General features: G+C 45.2%; 1 protein-coding gene across 2 annotated transcripts in view; it reads right to left on the reverse strand.

The window, feature by feature from the left end:
• Positions 1 to 27,641, reverse strand: part of vipr1b (vasoactive intestinal peptide receptor 1b) — a 351,937-nt gene that overhangs the window by 176,164 nt on the left and 148,132 nt on the right. For both annotated transcript variants that reach the window (XM_055928148.1, XM_055928149.1), the window contains exon 4: positions 12,149 to 12,249. In XM_055928148.1, the coding sequence (XP_055784123.1) occupies positions 12,149 to 12,249 (101 nt within the window). The remainder of the gene's footprint in view (positions 1 to 12,148; positions 12,250 to 27,641) is intronic.

Genomic DNA, 27,641 nt, shown 5'->3' on the forward strand with positions numbered 1-27,641 from the left:
CTGTCTATGAATCACGTGTCAAAAATCTGGCCTTGGAGTCCATTCAATCCAATATATATTCATTATTTTTTTCGTGGGGGAAAACGATCTAAATCAATACTGAAATTACTTAAACCAAAGAATCAAAACTATGTAGAAATTATAATGGACCTACATTTACAGTCTCCTCACTCATAACTGAGTATAACAGTCAATTACAGTCTCTTCACTCTGTCCAACTTGATAACAGTCATTTATAGTCTCTTCACTCTGTCCAGCTTGATAACAGTCATCTATAGTCTCTTCACTCTGTCCAGCTTGATAACAGTCATCTATAGTCTCTTCCCCCTGTCCAGCTTGATAACAGTCATCTATAGTCTCTTCTCTCTGTCCAGCTTGATAACAGTCATTTATAGTCTCTTCACTCTGTCCAGCTTGATAACAGTCATCTATAGTCTCTTCTCTCTATCCAGCTTGATAACAGTCAATTACAGTCTCTTCTCTCTGTCCAGCTTGATAACAGTCATTTATAGTCTCTTCTCCCTGTCCAGCTTGATAACAGTCATTTATAGTCTCTTCACTCTGTCCAGCTTGATAACAGTCAATTACAGTCTCTTCTCTCTGTCCAGCTTGATAACAGTCATTTATAGTCTCTACACTCTGTCCAGCTTGATAACAGTCATCTATAGTCTCTTCTCTCTGTCCAGCTTGATAACAGTCATCTATAGTCTCTTCTCCCTGTCCAGCTTGATAACAGTCATTTATAGTCTCTACACTCTGTCCAGCTTGATAACAGTCAGTTACAGTCTCTTCACTCTGTCCAGTTTGATAACAGTCATCTATAGTCTCTTCTCCCTGTCCAGCTTGATAACAGTCATTTATAGTCTCTTCACTCTGTCCAGCTAGATAACAGTCAATAATAGTCTCTTCTCTCTGTCCAACTTGATAACAGTCATTTATAGTCTCTTCCCCCTGTCCAGCTTGATAACAGTCATCTATAGTCTCTTCACTCTGTCCAGCTTGATAACAGTCATTTATAGTCTCTTCACTCTGTCCAGCTTGATAACAGTCATTTATAGTCTCTTCTCCCTGTCCAGCTTGATAACAGTCCCTATAGTCTCTTCTCTCTATCCAGCTTGATAACAGTCAATTACAGTCTCTTCTCTCTGTCCAGCTTGATAACAGTCATTTATAGTCTCTTCTCCCTGTCCAGCTTGATAACAGTCATTTATAGTCTCTTCACTCTGTCCAGCTTGATAACAGTCAATTACAGTCTCTTCTCTCTGTCCAGCTTGATAACAGTCATTTATAGTCTCTTCACTCTGTCCAGCTTGATAACAGTCAATTACAGTCTCTTCTCTCTGTCCAGCTTGATAACAGTCATTTATAGTCTCTTCTCCCTGTCCAATTTGATAACAGTCATTTATAGTCTCTTCACTCTGTCCAGCTTGATAACAGTCATTTATAGTCTCTACACTCTGTCCAGCTTGATAACAGTCATTTCTAGTCTCTACACTCTGTCCAGCTTGATAACAGTCATCTATAGTCTCTTCTCTCTGTCCAGCTTGATAACAGTCAGTTACAGTCTCTTCAATCTGTCCAGTTTGATAACAGTCATCTATAGTCTCTTCTCCCTGTCCAGCTTGATAACAGTCATTTATAGTCTCTTCACTCTGTCCAGCTAGATAACAGTCAATAATAGTCTCTTCTCTCTGTCCAACTTGATAACAGTCATTTATAGTCTCTTCACTCTGTCCAGCTTGATAACAGTCATTTATAGTCTATTCTCTCTGTCCAGGTTGATAACAGTCATCTATAGTCTCTTCCCCCTGTCCAGCTTGATAACAGTCATCTATAGTCTCTTCACTCTGTCCAGCTTGATAACAGTCATTTATAGTCTCTTCTCCCTGTCCAGCTTGATAACAGTCATTTATAGTCTCTTCACTCTGTCCAGCTTGATAACAGTCATTTATAGTCTCTTCACTCTGTCCAGCTTGATAACAGTCATTTATAGTCTCTTCACTCTGTCCAGCTTGATAACAGTCATTTATAGTGTCTTCACTCTGTCCAGCTTGATAACAGTCATTTATAGTCTCTTCCCCCTGTCCAGCTTGATAACAGTCATTTATAGTCTCTTCACTCTGTCCAGCTTGATAACAGTCATCTATAGTCTCTTCACTCTGTCCAGCTTGATAACAGTCATCTATAGTCTCTTCACTCTGTCCAGCTTGATAACAGTCATATATAGTCTCTACACTCTGTCCAGCTTGATAACAGTCATTTATAGTCTATTCTCTCTGTCCAGCTTGATAACAGTCATCTATAGTCTCTTCTCTCTATCCAGCTTGATAACAGTCAATTACAGTCTCTTCTCTCTGTCCAGCTTGATAACAGTCATTTATAGTCTATTCTCTCTGTCCAGCTTGATAACAGTCATCTATAGTCTCTTCCCCCTGTCCAGCTTGATAACAGTCATCTATAGTCTCTTCACTCTGTCCAGCTTGATAACAGTCATTTATAGTCTCTTCTCCCTGTCCAGCTTGATAACAGTCATTTATAGTCTCTTCACTCTGTCCAGCTTGATAACAGTCATTTATAGTCTCTTCACTCTGTCCAGCTTGATAACAGTCATTTATAGTCTCTTCACTCTGTCCAGCTTGATAACAGTCATTTATAGTCTCTTCACTCTGTCCAGCTTGATAACAGTCATTTATAGTCTCTTCCCCCTGTCCAGCTTGATAACAGTCATCTATAGTCTCTTCACTCTGTCCAGCTTGATAACAGTCATTTATAGTCTCTTCACTCTGTCCAGCTTGATAACAGTCATTTATAGTCTCTTTACTCTGTCCAGCTTGATAACAGTCATTTATAGTCTCTTCACTCTGTCCAGCTTGATAACAGTCATTTATAGTCTCTTCACTCTGTCCAGCTTGATAACAGTCATTTATAGTCTCTTCACTCTGTCCAGCTAGATAACAGTCATTTATAGTCTCTACTCTCTGTCCAGCTTGATAACAGTCATTTATAGTCTATTCTCTCTGTCCAGCTTGATAACAGTCATTTATAGTCTCTTCTCCCTGTCCAGCTTGATAACAGTCATTTATAGTATTTTCTCCCTGTCCAGCTTGATAACAGTCATCTATAGTCTCTACACTCTGTCCAGCTTGATAACAGTCATTTACAGTCTCTTCACTCTGTCCAGCTTGATAACAGTCATTTATAGTCTATTCTCTCTGTCCAGCTTGATAACAGTCATCTATAGTCTCTACACTCTGTCCAGCTTGATAACAGTCATCTATAGTCTCTTCACTCTGTCCAGCTTGATAACAGTCATTTATAGTCTCTTCACTCTGTCCAGCTTGATAACAGTCATTCATAGTCTCTTCACTCTGTCCAGCTTGATAACAGTCATTTATAGTCTCTTCACTCTGTCCAGCTTGATAACAGTCATCTATAGTCTCTACACTCTGTCCAGCTTGATAACAGTCATCTATAGTCTCTTCACTCTGTCCAGCTTGATAACAGTCATTTATAGTCTCTTCACTCTGTCCAGCTTGATAACAGTCATTCATAGTCTCTTTACTCTGTCCAGCTTGATAACAGTCATTTATAGTCTCTTCACTCTGTCCAGCTTGATAACAGTCATTTATAGTCTCTTCACTCTGTCCAGCTTGATAACAGTCATTTATAGTCTCTTCACTCTGTCCAGCTAGATAACAGTCATTTATAGTCTCTACTCTCTGTCCAGCTTGATAACAGTCATTTATAGTCTATTCTCTCTGTCCAGCTTGATAACAGTCATTTATAGTCTCTTCTCCCTGTCCAGCTTGATAACAGTCATTTATAGTCTCTTCTCCCTGTCCAGCTTGATAACAGTCATTTATAGTCTCTTCTCCCTGTCCAGCTTGATAACAGTCATTTATAGTCTCTTCTCCCTGTCCAGCTTGATAACAGTCATTTATAGTCTCTACTCTCTGTCCAGCTTGATAACAGTCATTTATTGTCTCTTCTCTCTGTCCTGCTAGGACAGGTGTAGACCTTACTGTGAAATGCTTACCTACAAGCCCTTAACCAACAAAGCAGTTCAAGAAAGAATAAGATAATATTGACAAAATAAAGTCAATAAAAAAAAAGTAACACAATAAAAATAACAATACAGAGGCTATATACAGGGTGTTACGGTACAGAGTCAGTGTGGAGGCTATATACAGGTTGTTACGGTACAGAGTCAGTGTGGAGGCTATATACAGGGTGTTACGGTACAGAGTCAGTGTGGAGGCTATATACAGGGTGTTACGGTACAGAGTCAGTGTGGAGGCTATATACAGGGTGTTACGGTACAGAGTCAGTGTGGAGGCTATATACAGGGTGTTACGGTACAGAGTCAGTGTGGAGGCTATATACAGGGGGTACAGGTTAGTAATGAGGCTATATACAGGGGGTACAGGTTAGTAATGAGGCTATATACAGGGGGTACAGGTTAGTAATGAGACTATATACAGGGTATTACGGTACAGAGTTAGTAATGAGGCTATATACAGGGGGTACAGGTTAGTAATGAGACTATATACAGGGGGTACAGGTTAGTAATGAGACTATATACAGGGGGTACAGGTTAGTAATGAGACTATATACAGGGGGTACAGGTTAGTAATGAGGCTATATACAGGGGGTACAGGTTAGTAATGAGGCTATATACAGGGTATTACGGTACAGAGTTAGTAATGAGGCTATATACAGGGGGTACAGGTTAGTAATGAGGCTATATACAGGGGGTACAGGTTAGTAATGAGACTATATACAGGGGTACAGGTTAGTAATGAGGCTATATACAGGGGGTACAGGTTAGTAATGAGACTATATACAGGGGGTACAGGTTAGTAATGAGACTATATACAGGGGGTACAGGTTAGTAATGAGGCTATATACAGGGGGTACCGGTACAGAGTCAGTGTGGAGGCTATATACAGGGTGTTACGGTACAGAGTCAGTGTGGAGGCTATATACAGGGTGTTACGGTACAGAGTCAGTGTGGAGGCTATATACAGGGTGTTACGGTACAGAGTCAGTGTGGAGGCTATATACAGGGGGTACAGGTTAGTAATGAGGCTATATACAGGGGGTACAGGTTAGTAATGAGGCTATATACAGGGGGTACAGGTTAGTAATGAGACTATATACAGGGTATTACGGTACAGAGTTAGTAATGAGGCTATATACAGGGGGTACAGGTTAGTAATGAGACTATATACAGGGGGTACAGGTTAGTAATGAGACTATATACAGGGGGTACAGGTTAGTAATGAGGCTATATACAGGGGGTACAGGTTAGTAATGAGACTATATACAGGGGGTACAGGTTAGTAATGAGACTATATACAGGGGGTACAGGTTAGTAATGAGGCTATATACAGGGGGTACAGGTTAGTAATGAGGCTATATACAGGGTATTACGGTACAGAGTTAGTAATGAGGCTATATACAGGGGGTACAGGTTAGTAATGAAGCTATATACAGGGGGTACAGGTTAGTAATGAGACTATATACAGGGGTACAGGTTAGTAATGAGGCTATATACAGGGGGTACAGGTTAGTAATGAGACTATATACAGGGGGTACAGGTTAGTAATGAGACTATATACAGGGGGTACAGGTTAGTAATGAGGCTATATACAGGGGGTACAGGTTAGTAATGAGACTATATACAGGGGGTACAGGTTAGTAATGAGACTATATACAGGGGGTACAGGTTAGTAATGAGGCTATATACAGGGGGTACAGGTTAGTAATGAGGCTATATACAGGGGTACAGGTTAGTAATGAGGTTATATACAGGGGTAGAGGTTAGTAATGAGGCTATATACAGGGGTACAGGTTAGTAATGAGGCTATATACAGGGGGTACAGGTTAGTAATGAGGCTATATACAGGGGGTACAGGTTAGTAATGAGGCTATATACAGGGGGTACAGGTTAGTAATGAGGCTATATACAGGGGGTACAGGTTAGTAATGAGACTATATACAGGGGGTACCGGTTAGTAATGAGGCTATATACAGGGGGTACAGGTTAGTAATGAGACTATATACAGGGGGTACAGTTTAGTAATGAGACTATATACAGGGGGTACAGGTTAGTAATGAGGCTATATACAGGGGGTAAAGGTTAGTAATGAGGCTATATACAGGGTATTACGGTACAGAGTTAGTAATGAGGCTATATACAGGGGTACAGGTTAGTAATGAGGCTATATACAGGGGGTACAGGTTAGTAATGAGACTATATACAGGGGTAGAGGTTAGTAATGAGGCTATATACAGGGGGTACAGGTTAGTAATGAGGCTATATACAGGGGGTACAGGTTAGTAATGAGACTATATACAGGGGGTACAGGTTAGAAATGAGGCTATATACAGGGGGTACAGGTTAGTAATGAGACTATATACAGGGGGTACAGGTTAGTAATGAGACTATATACAGGGGGTACAGGTTAGTAATGAGGCTATATACAGGGGGTACAGGTTAGTAATGAGGCTATATACAGGGGTACAGGTTAGTAATGAGGCTATATACAGGGGTACAGGTTAGTAATGAGGCTATATACAGGGGTACAGGTTAGTAATGAGGCTATATACAGGGGGTACAGGTTAGTAATGAGGGTATATACAGGGGGTACAGGTTAGTAATGAGGCTATATACAGGGGGTACAGGTTAGTAATGAGGCTATATACAGGGGGTACAGGTTAGTAATGAGACTATATACAGGGGGTACCGGTTAGTAATGAGGCTATATACAGGGGGTACAGGTTAGTAATGAGGCTATATACAGGGGGTACAGGTTAGTAATGAGGCTATATACAGGGGGTACAGGTTAGTAATGAGACTATATACAGGGGGTACAGGTTAGTAATGAGACTATATACAGGGGGTACAGGTTAGTAATGAGGCTATATACAGGGGGTACAGGTTAGTAATGAGGCTATATACAGGGGTACAGGTTAGTAATGAGGCTATATACAGGGGTACAGGTTAGTAATGAGGTTATATACAGGGGTACAGGTTAGTAATGAGGCTATATACAGGGGTACAGGTTAGTAATGAGGCTATATACAGGGGGTACAGGTTAGTAATGAGGCTATATACAGGGGGTACAGGTTAGTAATGAGGCTATATACAGGGGGTACAGGTTAGTAATGAGGCTATATACAGGGGGTACAGGTTAGTAATGAGACTATATACAGGGGGTACCGGTTAGTAATGAGGCTATATACAGGGGGTACAGGTTAGTAATGAGACTATATACAGGGGGTACAGTTTAGTAATGAGACTATATACAGGGGGTACAGGTTAGTAATGAGGCTATATACAGGGGGTAAAGGTTAGTAATGAGGCTATATACAGGGTATTACGGTACAGAGTTAGTAATGAGGCTATATACAGGGGTACAGGTTAGTAATGAGGCTATATACAGGGGGTACAGGTTAGTAATGAGACTATATACAGGGGTACAGGTTAGTAATGAGGCTATATACAGGGGGTACAGGTTAGTAATGAGACTATATACAGGGGGTACAGGTTAGTAATGAGACTATATACAGGGGGTACAGGTTAGTAATGAGGCTATATACAGGGGGTACAGGTTAGTAATGAGACTATATACAGGGGGTACAGGTTAGTAATGAGACTATATACAGGGGGTACAGGTTAGTAATGAGGCTATATACAGGGGGTACAGGTTAGTAATGAGGCTATATACAGGGGGTACAGGTTAGTAATGAGGCTATATACAGGGGGTACAGGTTAGTAATGAGACTATATACAGGGGGTACAGGTTAGTAATGAGACTATATACAGGGGGTACAGGTTAGTAATGAGGCTATATACAGGGGGTACAGGTTAGTAATGAGGCTATATACAGGGGTTCAGGTTAGTAATGAGGCTATATACAGGGGTACAGGTTAGTAATGAGGCTATATACAGGGGTACAGGTTAGTAATGAGGCTATATACAGGGGGTACAGGTTAGTAATGAGGCTATATACAGGGGGTACAGGTTAGTAATGAGGCTATATACAGGGGGTACAGGTTAGTAATGAGGCTATATACAGGGGGTACAGGTTAGTAATGAGACTATATACAGGGGGTACCGGTTAGTAATGAGGCTATATACAGGGGGTACAGGTTAGTAATGAGACTATATACAGGGGGTACAGGTTAGTAATGAGACTATATACAGGGGGTACAGGTTAGTAATGAGGCTATATACAGGGGGTACAGGTTAGTAATGAGGCTATATACAGGGTATTACGGTACAGAGTTAGTAATGAGGCTATATACAGGGGGTACAGGTTAGTAATGAGGCTATATACAGGGGGTACAGGTTAGTAATGAGACTATATACAGGGGTACAGGTTAGTAATGAGACTATATACAGGGGGTACAGGTTAGTAATGAGACTATATACAGGGGGTACAGGTTAGTAATGAGACTATATACAGGGGGTACAGGTTAGTAATGAGCCTATATACAGGGGGTACAGGTTAGTAATGAGACTATATACAGGGGGTACAGGTTAGTAATGAGACTATATATAGGGGGTACAGGTTAGTAATGAGGCTTTATACAGGGGGTACAGGTTAGTAATGAGGCTATATACAGGGGTACAGGTTAGTAATGAGGCTATATACAGGGGTACAGGTTAGTAATGAGGCTATATACAGGGGTACAGGTTAGTAATGAGGCTATATACAGGGGGTACAGGTTAGTAATGAGGCTATATACAGGGGGTACAGGTTAGTAATGAGACTATATACAGGGGGTACCGGTTAGTAATGAGGCTATATACAGGGGGTACAGGTTAGTAATGAGGCTATATACAGGGGGTACAGGTTAGTAATGAGGCTATATACAGGGGGTACAGGTTAGTAATGAGGCTATATACATGGGGTACCGGTTAGTAATGAGGCTATATACAGGGGGTACAGGTTAGTAATGAGGCTATATACAGGGGGTACCGGTTAGTAATGAGACTATATACAGGGGTACAGGTTAGTAATGAGGCTATATACAGGGGGTACAGGTTAGTAATGAAACTATATACAGGGGTACAGGTTAGTAATGAGGCTATATACAGGGGTACAGGTTAGTAATGAGGCTATATACAGGGGGTACAGGTTAGTAATGAGGCTATATACAGGGGGTACAGGTTAGTAATGAGGCTATATACAGGGGTACAGGTTAGTAATGAGGCTATATACAGGGGGTACCGGTTAGTAATGAGACTATATACAGGGGTACAGGTTAGTAATGAGACTATATACAGGGGGTACCGGTTAGTAATGAGACTATATACAGGGGGTACAGGTTAGTAATGAGGCTATATACAGGGGGTACAGGTTAGTAATGAGGCTATATACAGGGGGTACAGGTTAGTAATGAGGCTATATACAGGGGGTACAGGTTAGTAATGAGGCTATATACAGGGGAACAGGTTAGTAATTAGGCTATATACAGCGGGTACAGGTTAGTAATGAGGCTATATACAGGGGAACAGGTTAGTAATGAGGCTATATACAGGTTAGTAATTAGGCTATATACAGCGGGTACAGGTTAGTAATGAGGCTATATACAGGTTAGTAATGAGGCTATATACAGGGGGTACAGGTTAGTAATGAGGCTATATACAGGGGGTACAGGTTAGTAATGAGGCTATATACAGGGGGTACAGGTTAGTAATGAGGCTATATACAGGGGTACAGGGTTAGTAATGAGGCTATATACAGGGGGTACAGGTTAGTAATGAGGCTATATACAGGGGGTACAGGTTAGTAATGAGGCTATATACAGGGGGTACCGGTTAGTAATGAGGCTATATACAGGGGGTACCGGTTAGTAATGAGGCTATATACAGGGGGTACAGGTTAGTAATGAGGCTATATACAGGGGGTACAGGTTAGTAATGAGGCTATATACAGGGGTACAGGTTACAGGTTAGGGTACAGGGGTACAGGGGGTACCGGTACCGAGTCAATGTGTAGGGGTACAGGTTAGTAATGAGACTATATACAGGGGGTACCGGTACTGAGTCAATGTGCAGGGGTACAGGTTAGTAATGAGGCTATATACAGGGGGTACCGGTACCGAGTCAATGTGTAGGGGTACAGGTTAGTAATGAGACTATATACAGAGCGTACCGGTACCGAGTCAATGTGGAGGCTATATACAGGGGGTACCGGTACCGAGTCAATGTGTAGGGGTACAGGTTAGTCAAGTTATTTTGTACATGTAGGTATGGGTAAAGTGACTATGCATAGCTAATAAACAGCCAGTAGTAACAGTGTAAGAACAAAGGTAGGGGGCCGTGTCAATGTGAATAGTACGGGTGGTCCCGTGTGGCTCAGTTGGTAGAGCATGGCGCTTGCAACGCCAGGGTTGTGGGTTCAATTCCCATGGGGGGACCAGGATGAATATGTATGAACTATCCAATTTGTAAGTCGCTCTGGATAAGAGCGTCTGCTAAATGACTTAAATGTAAATGTCATTTGATACATTTTTCACCAGTCTTATGGCTTGGGGGTAGAAGCTGTTAAGGAGATTAAGGAGAATTTTGGTTGTAGACTTGGCGCTCCGGTACCGCTTGCCATGCGGCAAGTACCGCTTGCCAGTCTGTGACTTGGGTGACTGGAATCTTTGACATTTTTTGGGGACTTCCTCTTTGGGCCTTCCACCTAGTATATAGGCCCTGGATGGTAGGAAGCTTGGCCCCAGTGATGTACTGGGCCGTTCGCACTACCCTCTGTAGTGCCTTACGGTCAGATGCCGAGCAGTTGACATACCAGGCAGTGATGCAACCAGTCAGGATGCTCTCGATGGTGCAGCTTTAGCACTTTTTGAGGCTCTGGGGACCCATGCCAAATCTTTTCAGTCTCCTGAGGGGATAAGGTGTTGTCGAGCCCTCTTAACGACTGTCTTGGTGTGTTTGGACCATGATAGTTTGTTGGTGATGTGGACACCAAGGATCTTGAAATTCTCGGCCTGCTCCACTACAGCCCCGTTGATGTTAATGAGGCCTGTTCTGCCCTCCTTTTCCTGTAGTCCACGATCAGCTCCTTTGTCTTGCCCACATTGAGAGAGAGATTGTTGTCCTGACACCACACTGCCAGGTCTCTGACCTCCTCCCTATAGGCTGTCTCATCATTGTTGGTGATCAGGTCTACCACTGTTGTGTCGTCAGCAAACTTAATGATGGTGTTGGAGTCGTGCATGGCCACGCAGTGGTGGGTGAACAGGGAGTACAGGATGGGACTAAGCACGCACCCCTGAGTGGCCTCAGTGTTGAGCATCAGTGTGGCGGATGTGTTGTTACTGACCCTTACCACCTGGGGGCGGCCCGTCAGGAAGTCCAGGATCCAGTTGCAGAGGGAGGTGTTTAGTCCCAGGGTCCTTAGCTTGGTGATGAGCTTTGTGGGCACTATGGTGTTGAACTCTGAGCTGTAGTCAATTAATAGCATTCTCACATAAGTGTTCATATTTGTCCAGGTGTGAAAGGGCAGTGTGGAGTGCGATTGAGGTTGTGTCATCTATGGATCTGTTAGGGCGGTATGCAAATTAGAGGGGGTCTAGGGTTTCCGGGATGATGCTGTTGATGTGCGCCATGGCCAGCCTTTCAAAGCACTTCATGGCTACTGACGTGAGTGCTACGGGGCGGTAGTCATTTCGCCCGGTTACCTTCGCTTTCTTGGGCACAGGTACTATGGTGGTCTTCTTGAAACATGTAGGTATTACAGACTCGATCAGGGAGAGGTTGAAAATGTCAGTGAAGACACTTGCTAGTTGGTCAGCGCATGCTCTGAGTACACGTGCTGGTAATCCGTCTGGCCCTGCAGCCTTGTGAATGTTGACCTATTTAAAGGTCTTGCTCACATCGGCTGCAGAGAGCGTAATAACACAGTCTTCCGGAACAGCTGGTGCTCTCATGCATGCTTCAGCCCTCCAGAACAGCATTCAACTCACATAACGCATATTGCGTTTAATGTAAAAAAACAAAAAATAATGAAATCGAACTGACCTCAAAAAGGCACTAAGCGCTCAGCGATTCCGAAATTCCGACAAACATCATTATTCAGTAAGTGCCAGACAAGCAGACAGGAGGCATGGGGGAGACTGTACTCACGTCATCTCCAGTGTTGTTGGCGTTATAACCACAGTTCAGGGCGATGTCCAGTGGGTGCATTTCAGTCCAACCCTCTGAGGTACATGTCTTGGACAGGTTACCTAGGGAACACATGATACAGGTAGAGGTTACCTAGGGAACACAGGATACAGGTTGAGGTTACCTAGAGAACACAGGATACAGGTAGAGGTTACCTAGGGAACACAGGATACAGGAAGAGGTTACCTAGGGAACACAGGATAAAGGTAGAGGTTACCTAGGGAACACAGGATACAGGTAGAGGTTACCTAGGGAACACAGGATACAGGTAGAGGTTACCTAGGGAACACAGGATACAGGTAGAGGTTACCTAGGGAACACAGGATACAGGTAGAGGTTACCTAGAGAACACAGGATACAGGTAGAGGTTACCTAGGGAACACAGGATACAGGTTGAGGTTACCTAGAGAACACAGGATACAGGTAGAGGTTACCTAGGGAACACAGGATACAGGTAGAGGTTACCTAGAGAACACAGGATACAGGTAGAGGTTACCTAGGGAACACATGATACAGGTTGAGGTTACCTAGAGAACACAGGATACAGGTAGAGGTTACCTAGGGAACACAGGATACAGGTAGAGGTTACCTAGGGAACACAGGATACAGGTAGAGGTTACCTAGAGAACACAGGATACAGGTAGAGGTTACCTAGGGAACACAGGATACAGGTTGAGGTTACCTAGAGAACACAGGATACAGGTAGAGGTTACCTAGGGAACACAGGATACAGGTAGAGGTTACCTAGAGAACACAGGATACAGGTAGAGGTTACCTAGGGAACACATGATACAGGTTGAGGTTACCTAGAGAACACAGGATACAGGTAGAGGTTACCTAGGGAACACATGATACAGGTAGAGGTTACCTAGGGAACACAGGATACAGGTAGAGGTTACCTAGAGAACACAGCATACAGGTTGAGGTTACCTAGGGAACACATGATACAGGTTGAGGTTACCTAGAGAACACAGGATACAGGTTGAGGTTACCTAGGGAACACAGGATACAGGTTGAGGTTACCTAGGGAACACAGGATATAGGTTGAGGTTACCTAGGGAACACAGGATACAGGTAGATGTTACCTAGGGAACACAGGATACAGGTTGAGGTTACCTAGGGAACACAGGATACAGGAAGAGATTACCTAGGGAACACAGGATACAGGTAGAGGTTAACTAGGGAACACAGGATACAGGTAGAGGTTACCTAGGGAACACAGGATACAGGTAGAGGTTACCTAGGGAACACAGGATACAGGTAGAGGTTAAGTAGGGGACACAGGATACAGGTAGAGGTTACCTAGGGAACACAGGATACAGGTAGAGGTTAAGTAGGGAACACAGGATACAGGTAGAGGTTAAGTAGGGGACACAGGATACAGGTAGAGGTTACCTAGGGAACACAGGATACAGGTAGAGGTTAAGTAGGGAACACAGGATACAGGTAGAGGTTAAGTAGGGAACACAGGATACAGGTAGAGGTTACCTAGGGAACACAGGATACAGGTAGAGGTTACCTAGGGATCACAGGATACAGGTAGAGGTTACCTAGGGAACACAGGATACAGGTAGAGGTTACCTAGGGAACACAGGATACAGGTAGAGGTTACCTAGGGAACACAGGATACAGGTAGAGGTTAAGTAGGGAACACAGGATACAGGTAGAGGTTACCTAGGGAACACAGGATACAGGTAGAGGTTACCTAGGGAACACAGGATACAGGTAGAGGTTACCTAGGGAACACAGGATACAGGTAGAGCTTACCTAGGGAACACAGGATACAGGAATAGGTTACCTAGGGAACACAGGATACAGGTAGAGGTTACCTAGGGAACACAGGATACAGGTAGAGGTTACCTAGGGAACACAGGATACAGGTAGAGGTTAAGTAGGGAACACAGGATACAGGTAGCGGTTACCTAGGGAACACATGATACAGGTAGATGTTACCTAGAGAACACAGGATACAGGTTGAGGTTACCTAGGGAACACAGGATACAGGTTGAGGTTACCTAGGGAACGCAGGATACAGGAAGAGATTACCTAGGGAACACAGGATACAGGTAGAGGTTACCTAGGGAACACAGGATACAGGTAGAGGTTAAGTAGGGGACACAGGATACAGGTTGAGGTTACCTAGGGAACACAGGATACAGGTAGAGGTTACCTAGGGAACACAGGATACAGGTAGAGGTTACCTAGGGAACACAGGATACAGGTAGAGGTTAAGTAGGGGACACAGGATACAGGTAGAGGTTACCTAGGGAACACAGGATACAGGTAGAGGTTACCTAGGGAACACAGGATACAGGTAGAGGTTACCTAGGGATCACAGGATACAGGTAGAGGTTACCTAGGGAACACAGGATACAGGTAGAGGTTACCTAGGGAACACAGGATACAGGTAGAGGTTACCTAGGGAACACAGGATACAGGTAGAGGTTAAGTAGGGAACACAGGATACAGGTAGAGGTTACCTAGGGAACACAGGATACAGGTAGAGGTTACCTAGAGAACACAGGATACAGGTAGAGGTTACCTAGGGAACACAGGATACAGGTAGAGCTTACCTAGGGAACACAGGATACAGGAATAGGTTACCTAGGGAACACAGGATACAGGTAGAGGTTACCTAGGGAACACAGGATACAGGTAGAGGTTACCTAGGGAACACAGGATACAGGTAGAGGTTAAGTAGGGAACACAGGATACAGGTAGCGGTTACCTAGGGAACACATGATACAGGTAGATGTTACCTAGAGAACACAGGATACAGGTTGAGGTTACCTAGGGAACACAGGATACAGGTTGAGGTTACCTAGGGAACGCAGGATACAGGAAGAGATTACCTAGGGAACACAGGATACAGGTAGAGGTTACCTAGGGAACACAGGATACAGGTAGAGGTTAAGTAGGGGACACAGGATACAGGTTGAGGTTACCTAGGGAACACAGGATACAGGTAGAGGTTACCTAGGGAACACAGGATACAGGTAGAGGTTAAGTAGGGGACACAGGATACAGGTAGAGGTTACCTAGGGAACACAGGATACAGGTAGAGGTTAAGTAGGGAACACAGGATACAGGTAGAGGTTACCTAGGGAACACAGGATACAGGTAGAGGTTACCTAGGGAACACAGGATACAGGTAGAGGTTACCTAGGGAACACAGGATACAGGTAGAGGTTACCTAGGGAACACAGGATACAGGAATAGGTTACCTAGGGAACACATGATACAGGTAGAGGTTACCTAGGGAACACAGGATACAGGTAGATGTTACCTCGAGAACACAGGATACAGGTAGAGGTTACCTAGGGAACACATGATACAGGAAGAGGTTACCTAGGGAACACAGGATACAGGTTGAGGTTACCTAGGGAACACAGGATACAGGTAGAGGTTACCTAGGGAACACAGGATACAGGTAGAGGTTACCTAGGGAACAAAGGATACAGGGTGATGTTACCTAGGGAACACAGGATACAGGTTGAGGTTACCTAGAGAACACAGGATACAGGTAGAGGTTACCTAGGGAACACATGATACAGGTAGAGGTTACCTAGGGAACACAGGATACAGGTAGAGGTTACCTAGAGAACACAGCATACAGGTTGAGGTTACCTAGGGAACACATGATACAGGTTGAGGTTACCTAGAGAACACAGGATACAGGTTGAGGTTACCTAGGGAACACAGGATACAGGTAGAGGTTAAGTAGGGAACACAGGATACAGGTAGAGGTTACCTAGGGAACACAGGATACAGGTAGAGGTTACCTAGGGAACACAGGATACAGGTAGAGGTTACCTAGGGAACACAGGATACAGGTAGAGCTTACCTAGGGAACACAGGATACAGGAATAGGTTACCTAGGGAACACAGGATACAGGTAGAGGTTACCTAGGGAACACAGGATACAGGTAGAGGTTACCTAGGGAACACAGGATACAGGTAGAGGTTAAGTAGGGAACACAGGATACAGGTAGCGGTTACCTAGGGAACACATGATACAGGTAGATGTTACCTAGAGAACACAGGATACAGGTTGAGGTTACCTAGGGAACACAGGATACAGGTTGAGGTTACCTAGGGAACGCAGGATACAGGAAGAGATTACCTAGGGAACACAGGATACAGGTAGAGGTTACCTAGGGAACACAGGATACAGGTAGAGGTTAAGTAGGGGACACAGGATACAGGTTGAGGTTACCTAGGGAACACAGGATACAGGTAGAGGTTACCTAGGGAACACAGGATACAGGTAGAGGTTACCTAGGGAACACAGGATACAGGTAGAGGTTAAGTAGGGGACACAGGATACAGGTAGAGGTTACCTAGGGAACACAGGATACAGGTAGAGGTTACCTAGGGAACACAGGATACAGGTAGAGGTTACCTAGGGATCACAGGATACAGGTAGAGGTTACCTAGGGAACACAGGATACAGGTAGAGGTTACCTAGGGAACACAGGATACAGGTAGAGGTTACCTAGGGAACACAGGATACAGGTAGAGGTTAAGTAGGGAACACAGGATACAGGTAGAGGTTACCTAGGGAACACAGGATACAGGTAGAGGTTACCTAGAGAACACAGGATACAGGTAGAGGTTACCTAGGGAACACAGGATACAGGTAGAGCTTACCTAGGGAACACAGGATACAGGAATAGGTTACCTAGGGAACACAGGATACAGGTAGAGGTTACCTAGGGAACACAGGATACAGGTAGAGGTTACCTAGGGAACACAGGATACAGGTAGAGGTTAAGTAGGGAACACAGGATACAGGTAGCGGTTACCTAGGGAACACATGATACAGGTAGATGTTACCTAGAGAACACAGGATACAGGTTGAGGTTACCTAGGGAACACAGGATACAGGTTGAGGTTACCTAGGGAACGCAGGATACAGGAAGAGATTACCTAGGGAACACAGGATACAGGTAGAGGTTACCTAGGGAACACAGGATACAGGTAGAGGTTAAGTAGGGGACACAGGATACAGGTTGAGGTTACCTAGGGAACACAGGATACAGGTAGAGGTTACCTAGGGAACACAGGATACAGGTAGAGGTTAAGTAGGGGACACAGGATACAGGTAGAGGTTACCTAGGGAACACAGGATACAGGTAGAGGTTAAGTAGGGAACACAGGATACAGGTAGAGGTTACCTAGGGAACACAGGATACAGGTAGAGGTTACCTAGGGAACACAGGATACAGGTAGAGGTTACCTAGGGAACACAGGATACAGGTAGAGGTTACCTAGGGAACACAGGATACAGGAATAGGTTACCTAGGGAACACATGATACAGGTAGAGGTTACCTAGGGAACACAGGTTACAGGTAGATGTTACCTCGAGAACACAGGATACAGGTAGAGGTTACCTAGGGAACACATGATACAGGAAGAGGTTACCTAGGGAACACAGGATACAGGTTGAGGTTACCTAGAGAACACAGGATACAGGTAGAGGTTACCTAGGGAACACAGGATACAGGTAGAGGTTACCTAGAGAACACAGGATACAGGTAGAGGTTACCTAGGGAACACATGATACAGGTTGAGGTTACCTAGAGAACACAGGATACAGGTAGAGGTTACCTAGGGAACACAGGATACAGGTAGAGGTTACCTAGGGAACACAGGATACAGGTAGAGGTTACCTAGAGAACACAGGATACAGGTAGAGGTTACCTAGGGAACACAGGATACAGGTTGAGGTTACCTAGAGAACACAGGATACAGGTAGAGGTTACCTAGGGAACACAGGATACAGGTAGAGGTTACCTAGAGAACACAGGATACAGGTAGAGGTTACCTAGGGAACACATGATACAGGTTGAGGTTACCTAGAGAACACAGGATACAGGTAGAGGTTACCTAGGGAACACATGATACAGGTAGAGGTTACCTAGGGAACACAGGATACAGGTAGAGGTTACCTAGAGAACACAGCATACAGGTTGAGGTTACCTAGGGAACACATGATACAGGTTGAGGTACCTAGAGAACACAGGATACAGGTTGAGGTTACCTAGGGAATACAGGATACAGGTAGAGGTTAAGTAGGGAACACAGGATACAGGTAGAGGTTACCTAGGGAACACAGGATACAGGTAGAGGTTACCTAGGGAACACAGGATACAGGTAGAGGTTACCTAGGGAACACAGGATACAGGTAGAGCTTACCTAGGGAACACAGGATACAGGAATAGGTTACCTAGGGAACACAGGATACAGGTAGAGGTTACCTAGGGAACACAGGATACAGGTAGAGGTTACCTAGGGAACACAGGATACAGGTAGAGGTTAAGTAGGGAACACAGGATACAGGTAGCGGTTACCTAGGGAACACATGATACAGGTAGATGTTACCTAGAGAACACAGGATACAGGTTGAGGTTACCTAGGGAACACAGGATACAGGTTGAGGTTACCTAGGGAACGCAGGATACAGGAAGAGATTACCTAGGGAACACAGGATACAGGTAGAGGTTACCTAGGGAACACAGGATACAGGTAGAGGTTAAGTAGGGGACACAGGATACAGGTTGAGGTTACCTAGGGAACACAGGATACAGGTAGAGGTTACCTAGGGAACACAGGATACAGGTAGAGGTTACCTAGGGAACACAGGATACAGGTAGAGGTTAAGTAGGGGACACAGGATACAGGTAGAGGTTACCTAGGGAACACAGGATACAGGTAGAGGTTACCTAGGGAACACAGGATACAGGTAGAGGTTACCTAGGGATCACAGGATACAGGTAGAGGTTACCTAGGGAACACAGGATACAGGTAGAGGTTACCTAGGGAACACAGGATACAGGTAGAGGTTACCTAGGGAACACAGGATACAGGTAGAGGTTAAGTAGGGAACACAGGATACAGGTAGAGGTTACCTAGGGAACACAGGATACAGGTAGAGGTTACCTAGAGAACACAGGATACAGGTAGAGGTTACCTAGGGAACACAGGATACAGGTAGAGCTTACCTAGGGAACACAGGATACAGGAATAGGTTACCTAGGGAACACAGGATACAGGTAGAGGTTACCTAGGGAACACAGGATACAGGTAGAGGTTACCTAGGGAACACAGGATACAGGTAGAGGTTAAGTAGGGAACACAGGATACAGGTAGCGGTTACCTAGGGAACACATGATACAGGTAGATGTTACCTAGAGAACACAGGATACAGGTTGAGGTTACCTAGGGAACACAGGATACAGGTTGAGGTTACCTAGGGAACGCAGGATACAGGAAGAGATTACCTAGGGAACACAGGATACAGGTAGAGGTTACCTAGGGAACACAGGATACAGGTAGAGGTTAAGTAGGGGACACAGGATACAGGTTGAGGTTACCTAGGGAACACAGGATACAGGTAGAGGTTACCTAGGGAACACAGGATACAGGTAGAGGTTAAGTAGGGGACACAGGATACAGGTAGAGGTTACCTAGGGAACACAGGATACAGGTAGAGGTTAAATAGGGAACACAGGATACAGGTAGAGGTTACCTAGGGAACACAGGATACAGGTAGAGGTTACCTAGGGAACACAGGATACAGGTAGAGGTTACCTAGGGAACACAGGATACAGGTAGAGGTTACCTAGGGAACACAGGATACAGGTAGAGGTTAAGTAGGGGACACAGGATACAGGTTGAGGTTAAGTAGGGAACACAGGATACAGGTAGAGGTTACCTAGGGAACACAGGATACAGGTAGAGGTTACCTAGGGAACACAGGATACAGGTAGAGGTTACCTAGGGAACACAGGATACAGGTAGAGGTTACCTAGGGAACACAGGATACAGGAATAGGTTACCTAGGGAACACATGATACAGGTAGAGGTTACCTAGGGAACACAGGATACAGGTAGATGTTACCTCGAGAACACAGGATACAGGTAGAGGTTACCTAGGGAACACATGATACAGGAAGAGGTTACCTAGGGAACACAGGATACAGGTAGAGGTTACCTAGGGAACACAGGATACAGGTAGAGGTTACCTAGGGAACACAGGATACAGGTAGAGGTTACCTAGGGAACAAAGGATACAGGGTGATGTTACCTAGGGAACACAGGATACAGGTTGAGGTTACCTAGGGAACACAGGATACAGGTAGAGGTTACCTAGGGAACACAGGATACAGGTTGAGGTTACCTAGGGAACACAGGATACAGGTAGAGGTTACCTAGGGAACACAGGATACAGGTAGAGGTTACCTAGGGATCACAGGATACAGGTAGAGGTTACCTAGGGAACACAGGATACAGGTAGAGGTTACCTAGGGAACACAGGATACAGGAAGAGGTTACCTAGGGAACACAGGATACAGGTTGAGGTTACCTAGGGAACACAGGATACAGGTAGAGGTTACCTAGGGAACACAGGATACAGGTAGAGGTTACCTAGGGAACACAGGATACAGGTAGAGGTATACCTAGGGAACACAGGATACAGGTAGAGGTTACCTAGGGAACACAGGATACAGGTAGAGGTTACCTAGGGAACACAGGATACAGGTAGAGGTTAAGTAGGGAACACAGGATACAGGTAGCGGTTACCTAGGGAACACATGATACAGGTAGATGTTACCTAGAGAACACAGGATACAGGTTGAGGTTACCTAGGGAACACAGGATACAGGTTGAGGTTACCTAGGGAACACAGGATACAGGAAGAGATTACCTAGGGAACACAGGATACAGGTAGAGGTTACCTAGGGAACACAGGATACAGGTAGAGGTTACCTAGGGAACACAGGATACAGGAATAGGTTACCTAGGGAACACAGGATACAGGTAGAGGTTACCTAGGGAACACAGGATACAGGTAGAGGTTACCTAGGGAACACAGGATACAGGTAGAGGTTACCTAGGGAACATAGGATACAGGTAGAGGTTAAGTAGGGAACACAGGATACAGGTAGAGGTTACCTAGGGAACACATGATACAGGTAGAGGTTACCTAGAGAACACAGGATACAGGTAGAGGTTACCTAGGGAACACATGATACAGGTAGAGGTTACCTAGGGAACACAGGATACAGGTAGAGGTTACCTAGAGAACACAGCATACAGGTTGAGGTTACCTAGGGAACACATGATACAGGTTGAGGTTACCTAGAGAACACAGGATACAGGTTGAGGTTACCTAGGGAACACAGGATACAGGTTGAGGTTACCTAGGGAACACAGGATATAGGTTGAGGTTACCTAGGGAACACAGGATACAGGTAGATGTTACCTAGGGAACACAGGATACAGGTAGAGGTTACCTAGGGAACACAGGATACAGGTAGAGGTTACCTAGGGAACACAGGATACAGGTAGAGGTTAAGTAGGGAACACAGGATACAGGTAGAGGTTACCTAGGGAACACAGGATACAGGTAGAGGTTACCTAGGGAACACAGGATACAGGTAGAGGTTACCTAGGGAACACAGGATACAGGTAGAGCTTACCTAGGGAACACAGGATACAGGAATAGGTTACCTAGGGAACACAGGATACAGGTAGAGGTTACCTAGGGAACACAGGATACAGGTAGAGGTTAAGTAGGGAACACAGGATACAGGTAGAGGTTAAGTAGGGGACACAGGATACAGGTAGCGGTTACCTAGGGAACACAGGATACAGGTAGAGGTTACCTAGGGAACACAGGATACAGGTAGAGGTTAAGTAGGGAACACAGGATACAGGTAGAGGTTACCTAGGGAACACAGGATACAGGTAGAGGTTAAGTAGGGAACACAGGATACAGGTAGAGGTTACCTAGAGAACACAGGATACAGGTAGAGGTTACCTAGGGAACACATGATACAGGTAGAGGTTACCTAGGGAACACATGATACAGGTAGATGTTACCTAGAGAACACAGGATACAGGTTGAGGTTACCTAGGGAACACAGGATACAGGTTGAGGTTACCTAGGGAACGCAGGATACAGGAAGAGATTACCTAGGGAACACAGGATACAGGTAGAGGTTACCTAGGGAACACAGGATACAGGTAGAGGTTAAGTAGGGGACACAGGATACAGGTTGAGGTTAAGTAGGGAACACAGGATACAGGTAGAGGTTACCTAGGGAACACAGGATACAGGTAGAGGTTAAGTAGGGGACACAGGATACAGGTAGAGGTTACCTAGGGAACACAGGATACAGGTAGAGGTTAAGTAGGGAACACAGGATACAGGTAGAGGTTACCTAGGGAACACAGGATACAGGTAGAGGTTACCTAGGGAACACAGGATACAGGTAGAGGTTACCTAGGGAACACAGGATACAGGTAGAGGTTACCTAGGGAACACATGATACAGGTAGATGTTACCTAGAGAACACAGGATACAGGTTGAGGTTACCTAGGGAACACAGGATACAGGTTGAGGTTACCTAGGGAACGCAGGATACAGGAAGAGATTACCTAGGGAACACAGGATACAGGTAGAGGTTACCTAGGGAACACAGGATACAGGTAGAGGTTAAGTAGGGGACACAGGATACAGGTTGAGGTTAAGTAGGGAACACAGGATACAGGTAGAGGTTACCTAGGGAACACAGGATACAGGTAGAGGTTAAGTAGGGGACACAGGATACAGGTAGAGGTTACCTAGGGAACACAGGATACAGGTAGAGGTTAAGTAGGGAACACAGGATACAGGTAGAGGTTACCTAGGGAACACAGGATACAGGTAGAGGTTACCTAGGGAACACAGGATACAGGTAGAGGTTACCTAGGGAACACAGGATACAGGTAGAGGTTACCTAGGGAACACAGGATACAGGAATAGGTTACCTAGGGAACACAAGATACAGGTAGAGGTTACCTAGGGAACACAGGATACAGGTAGAGGTTACCTAGGGAACACAGGATACAGGTAGAGGTTAAGTAGGGAACACAGGATACAGGTAGCGGTTACCTAGGGAACACATGATACAGGTAGATGTTACCTAGAGAACACAGGATACAGGTTGAGGTTACCTAGGGAACACAGGATACAGGTAGAGGTTACCTAGGGAACACAGGATACAGGTAGATGTTACCTCGAGAACACAGGATACAGGTAGAGGTTACCTAGGGAACACATGATACAGGAAGAGGTTACCTAGGGAACACAGGATACAGGTAGAGGTTACCTAGGGAACACAGGATACAGGTAGAGGTTACCTAGGGAACACAGGATACAGGTAGAGGTTACCTAGGGAACACAGGATACAGGGTGATGTTACCTAGGGAACACAGGATACAGGTTGAGGTTACCTAGGGAACACAGGATACAGGTTGAGGTTACCTAGGGAACACAGGATATAGGTTGAGGTTACCTAGGGAACACAGGATACAGGTTGAGGTTACCTAGGGAACACAGGATACATGTAGAGGTTACCTAGGGAACACATGATACAGGTAGAGGTTACCTAGGGAACACAGGATACAGGTAGAGGTTACCTAGAGAACACAGGATACAGGTAGAGGTTAAGTAGGGAACACAGGATACAGGTAGATGTTACCTAGGGAACACAGGATACAGGTTGAGGTTACCTAGGGAACACAGGATACGGGTTGAGGTTAACTAGAGAACACAGGATACAGGTTGAGGTTACCTAGGGAACACAGGATACAGGTTGAGGTTACCTAGGGAACACAGGATACAGGTTGAGGTTACCTAGGGAACACAGGATACAGGTTGAGGTTACCTAGGGAACACAGGATACAGGTAGAGGTTACCTAGGGAACACAGGATACAGGTTGAGGTTACCTAGGGAACACAGGATACAGGTTGAGGTTACCTAGGGAACACAGGATACAGGAAGAGATTACCTAGGGAACACAGGATACAGGTAGAGGTTAACTAGGGAACACAGGATACAGGTAGAGGTTACCTAGGGAACACAGGATACAGGTAGAGGTTAAGTAGGGGACACAGGATACAGGTAGAGGTTACCTAGGGAACACAGGATACAGGTAGAGGTTACCTAGGGAACACAGGATACAGGTAGAGGTTAAGTAGGGAACACAGGATACAGGTAGAGGTTACCTAGGGATCACAGGATACAGGTAGAGGTTACCTAGGGAACACAGGATACAGGTAGAGGTTACCTAGGGATCACAGGATACAGGTAGAGGTTACCTAGGGAACACAGGATACAGGTAGAGGTTACCTAGGGAACACAGGATACAGGTTGAGGTTACCTAGGGAACACAGGATACAGGTAGAGGTTACCTAGGGAACACAGGATACAGGTAGAGGTTACCTAGGGAACACAGGATACAGGTAGAGGTTACCTAGGGAACACAGGATACAGGTAGAGGTTCCCTAGGGAACACAGGATACAGGTAGAGGTTACCTAGGGAACACAGGATACAGGTAGAGGTTGCCTAGGGAACACAGGATACAGGTAGAGGTTAAGTAGGGAACACAGGATACAGGTAGCGGTTACCTAGGGAACACATGATACAGGTAGATGTTACCTAGAGAACACAGGATACAGGTTGAGGTTACCTAGGGAACACAGGATACAGGTTGAGGTTACCTAGGGAACACAGGATACAGGAAGAGATTACCTAGGGAACACAGGATACAGGTAGAGGTTACCTAGGGAACACAGGATACAGGTAGAGGATAAGTAGGGGACACAGGATACAGGTAGAGGTTACCTAGGGAACACAGGATACAGGTAGAGGTTAAGTAGGGAACACAGGATACAGGTAGAGGTTAAGTAGGGAACACAGGATACAGGTAGAGGTTACCTAGGGAACAAAGGATACAGGTAGAGGTTACCTAGGGAACACAGGATACAGGTAGAGGTTACCTAGGGAACACAGGATACAGGTAGAGGTTACCTAGGGAACACAGGATACAGGTAGAGGTTACCTAGGGAACACAGGATACAGGTAGAGGTTACCTAGGGAACACAGGATACAGGTAGAGGTTACCTAGGGAACACAGGATACAGGTAGAGGTTACCTAGGGAACACAGGATACAGGTAGAGGTTACCTAGGGAACACAGGATACAGGTAGAGGTTACCTAGGGAACACAGGATACAGGTAGAGGTTACCTAGGGAACACAGGATACAGGTAGAGGTTACCTAGGGAACACAGGATACAGGAATAGGTTACCTAGGGAACACAGGATACAGGTAGAGGTTACCTAGGGAACACAGGACACAGGTAGAGGTTACCTAGGGAACACAGGATACAGGTAGAGGTTAAGTAGGGAACACAGGATACAGGTAGCGGTTACCTAGGGAACACATGATACAGGTAGATGTTACCTAGAGAACACAGGATACAGGTTGAGGTTACCTAGGGAACACAGGATACAGGTAGAGGTTACCTAGGGAACACAGGATACAGGTAGATGTTACCTCGAGAACACAGGATACAGGTAGAGGTTACCTAGGGAACACATGATACAGGAAGAGGTTACCTAGGGAACACAGGATACAGGTAGAGGTTACCTAGGGAACACAGGATACAGGTAGAGGTTACCTAGGGAACACAGGATACAGGTAGAGGTTACCTAGGGAACACAGGATACATGGTGATGTTACCTAGGGAACACAGGATACAGGTTGAGGTTACCTAGGGAACACAGGATACAGGTAGAGGTTACCTAGGGAACACAGGATACAGGTAGAGGTTACCTAGGGAACACAGGATACATGGTGATGTTACCTAGGGAACACAGGATACAGGTTGAGGTTACCTAGGGAACACAGGATACAGGTTGAGGTTACCTAGGGAACACAGGATACAGGTTGAGGTTACCTAGGGAACACAGGATACAGGTTGAGGTTACCTAGGGAACACAGGATACATGTAGAGGTTACCTAGGGAACACATGATACAGGTAGAGGTTACCTAGGGAACACAGGATACAGGTAGAGGTTACCTAGAGAACACAGGATACAGGTAGAGGTTAAGTAGGGAACACAGGATACAGGTAGATGTTACCTAGGGAACACAGGATACAGGTTGAGGTTACCTAGGGAACACAGGATACGGGTTGAGGTTACCTAGAGAACACAGGATACAGGTTGAGGTTACCTAGGGAACACAGGATACAGGTTGAGGTTACCTAGGGAACACAGGATACAGGTTGAGGTTACCTAGGGAACACAGGATACAGGTTGAGGTTACCTAGGGAACACAGGATACAGGTAGGGGTTACCTAGGGAACACAGGATACAGGTAGAGGTTACCTAGGGAACACAGGATACAGGTTGAGGTTACCTAGGGAACACAGGATACAGGTAGAGGTTACCTAGGGAACACAGGATACAGGTAGAGGTTAAGTAGGGAACACAGGATACAGGTAGAGGTTACCTAGGGAACACATGATACAGGTAGATGTTACCTAGAGAACACAGGATACAGGTAGAGGTTACCTAGAGAACACAGGATACAGGTAGAGGTTACCTAGGGAACACAGGATACAGGTAGAGGTTAAGTAGGGAACACAGGATACAGGTAGAGGTTAAGTAGGGAACACAGGATACAGGTAGAGGTTAAGTAGGGAACACAGGATACAGGTAGAGGTTACCTAGGGAACACAGGATACAGGTAGAGGTTACCTAGGGAACACAGGATACAGGTAGAGGTTACCTAGGGAACACAGGATACAGGTAGAGGTTACCTAGGGAACACATGATACAGGTAGATGTTACCTAGAGAACACAGGATACAGGTTGAGGTTACCTAGGGAACACAGGATACAGGTTGAGGTTACCTAGGGAACACAGGATACAGGAAGAGATTACCTAGGGAACACAGGATACAGGTAGAGGTTAAGTAGGGAACACAGGATACAGGTAGAGGTATACCTAGGGAACACAGGATACAGGTAGAGGTTACCTAGGGAACACAGGATACAGGTAGAGGTTACCTAGGGAACACAGGATACAGGTAGAGGTTAAGTAGGGAACACAGGATACAGGTAGCGGTTACCTAGGGAACACATGATACAGGTAGATGTTACCTAGAGAACACAGGATACAGGTTGAGGTTACCTAGGGAACACAGGATACAGGTTGAGGTTACCTAGGGAACACAGGATACAGGAAGAGATTACCTAGGGAACACAGGATACAGGTAGAGGTTACCTAGGGGACACAGGATACAGGTAGAGGTTACCTAGGGAACACAGGATACAGGTAGAGGTTACCTAGGGAACACAGGATACAGGTAGAGGTTAAGTAGGGAACACAGGATACAGGTAGAGGTTAAGTAGGGAACACAGGATACAGGTAGAGGTTACCTAGGGAACACAGGATACAGGTAGAGGTTACCTAGGGAACACAGGATACAGGTAGAGGTTACCTAGGGAACACAGGATACAGGTAGAGGTTACCTAGGGAACACAGGATACAGGAATAGGTTACCTAGGGAACACAGGATACAGGTAGAGGTTACCTAGGGAACACAGGA

This window comes from Salvelinus fontinalis, chromosome 7, assembly GCF_029448725.1.
Source record: "Salvelinus fontinalis isolate EN_2023a chromosome 7, ASM2944872v1, whole genome shotgun sequence".
Lineage (NCBI taxonomy): Eukaryota > Metazoa > Chordata > Actinopteri > Salmoniformes > Salmonidae > Salvelinus > Salvelinus fontinalis.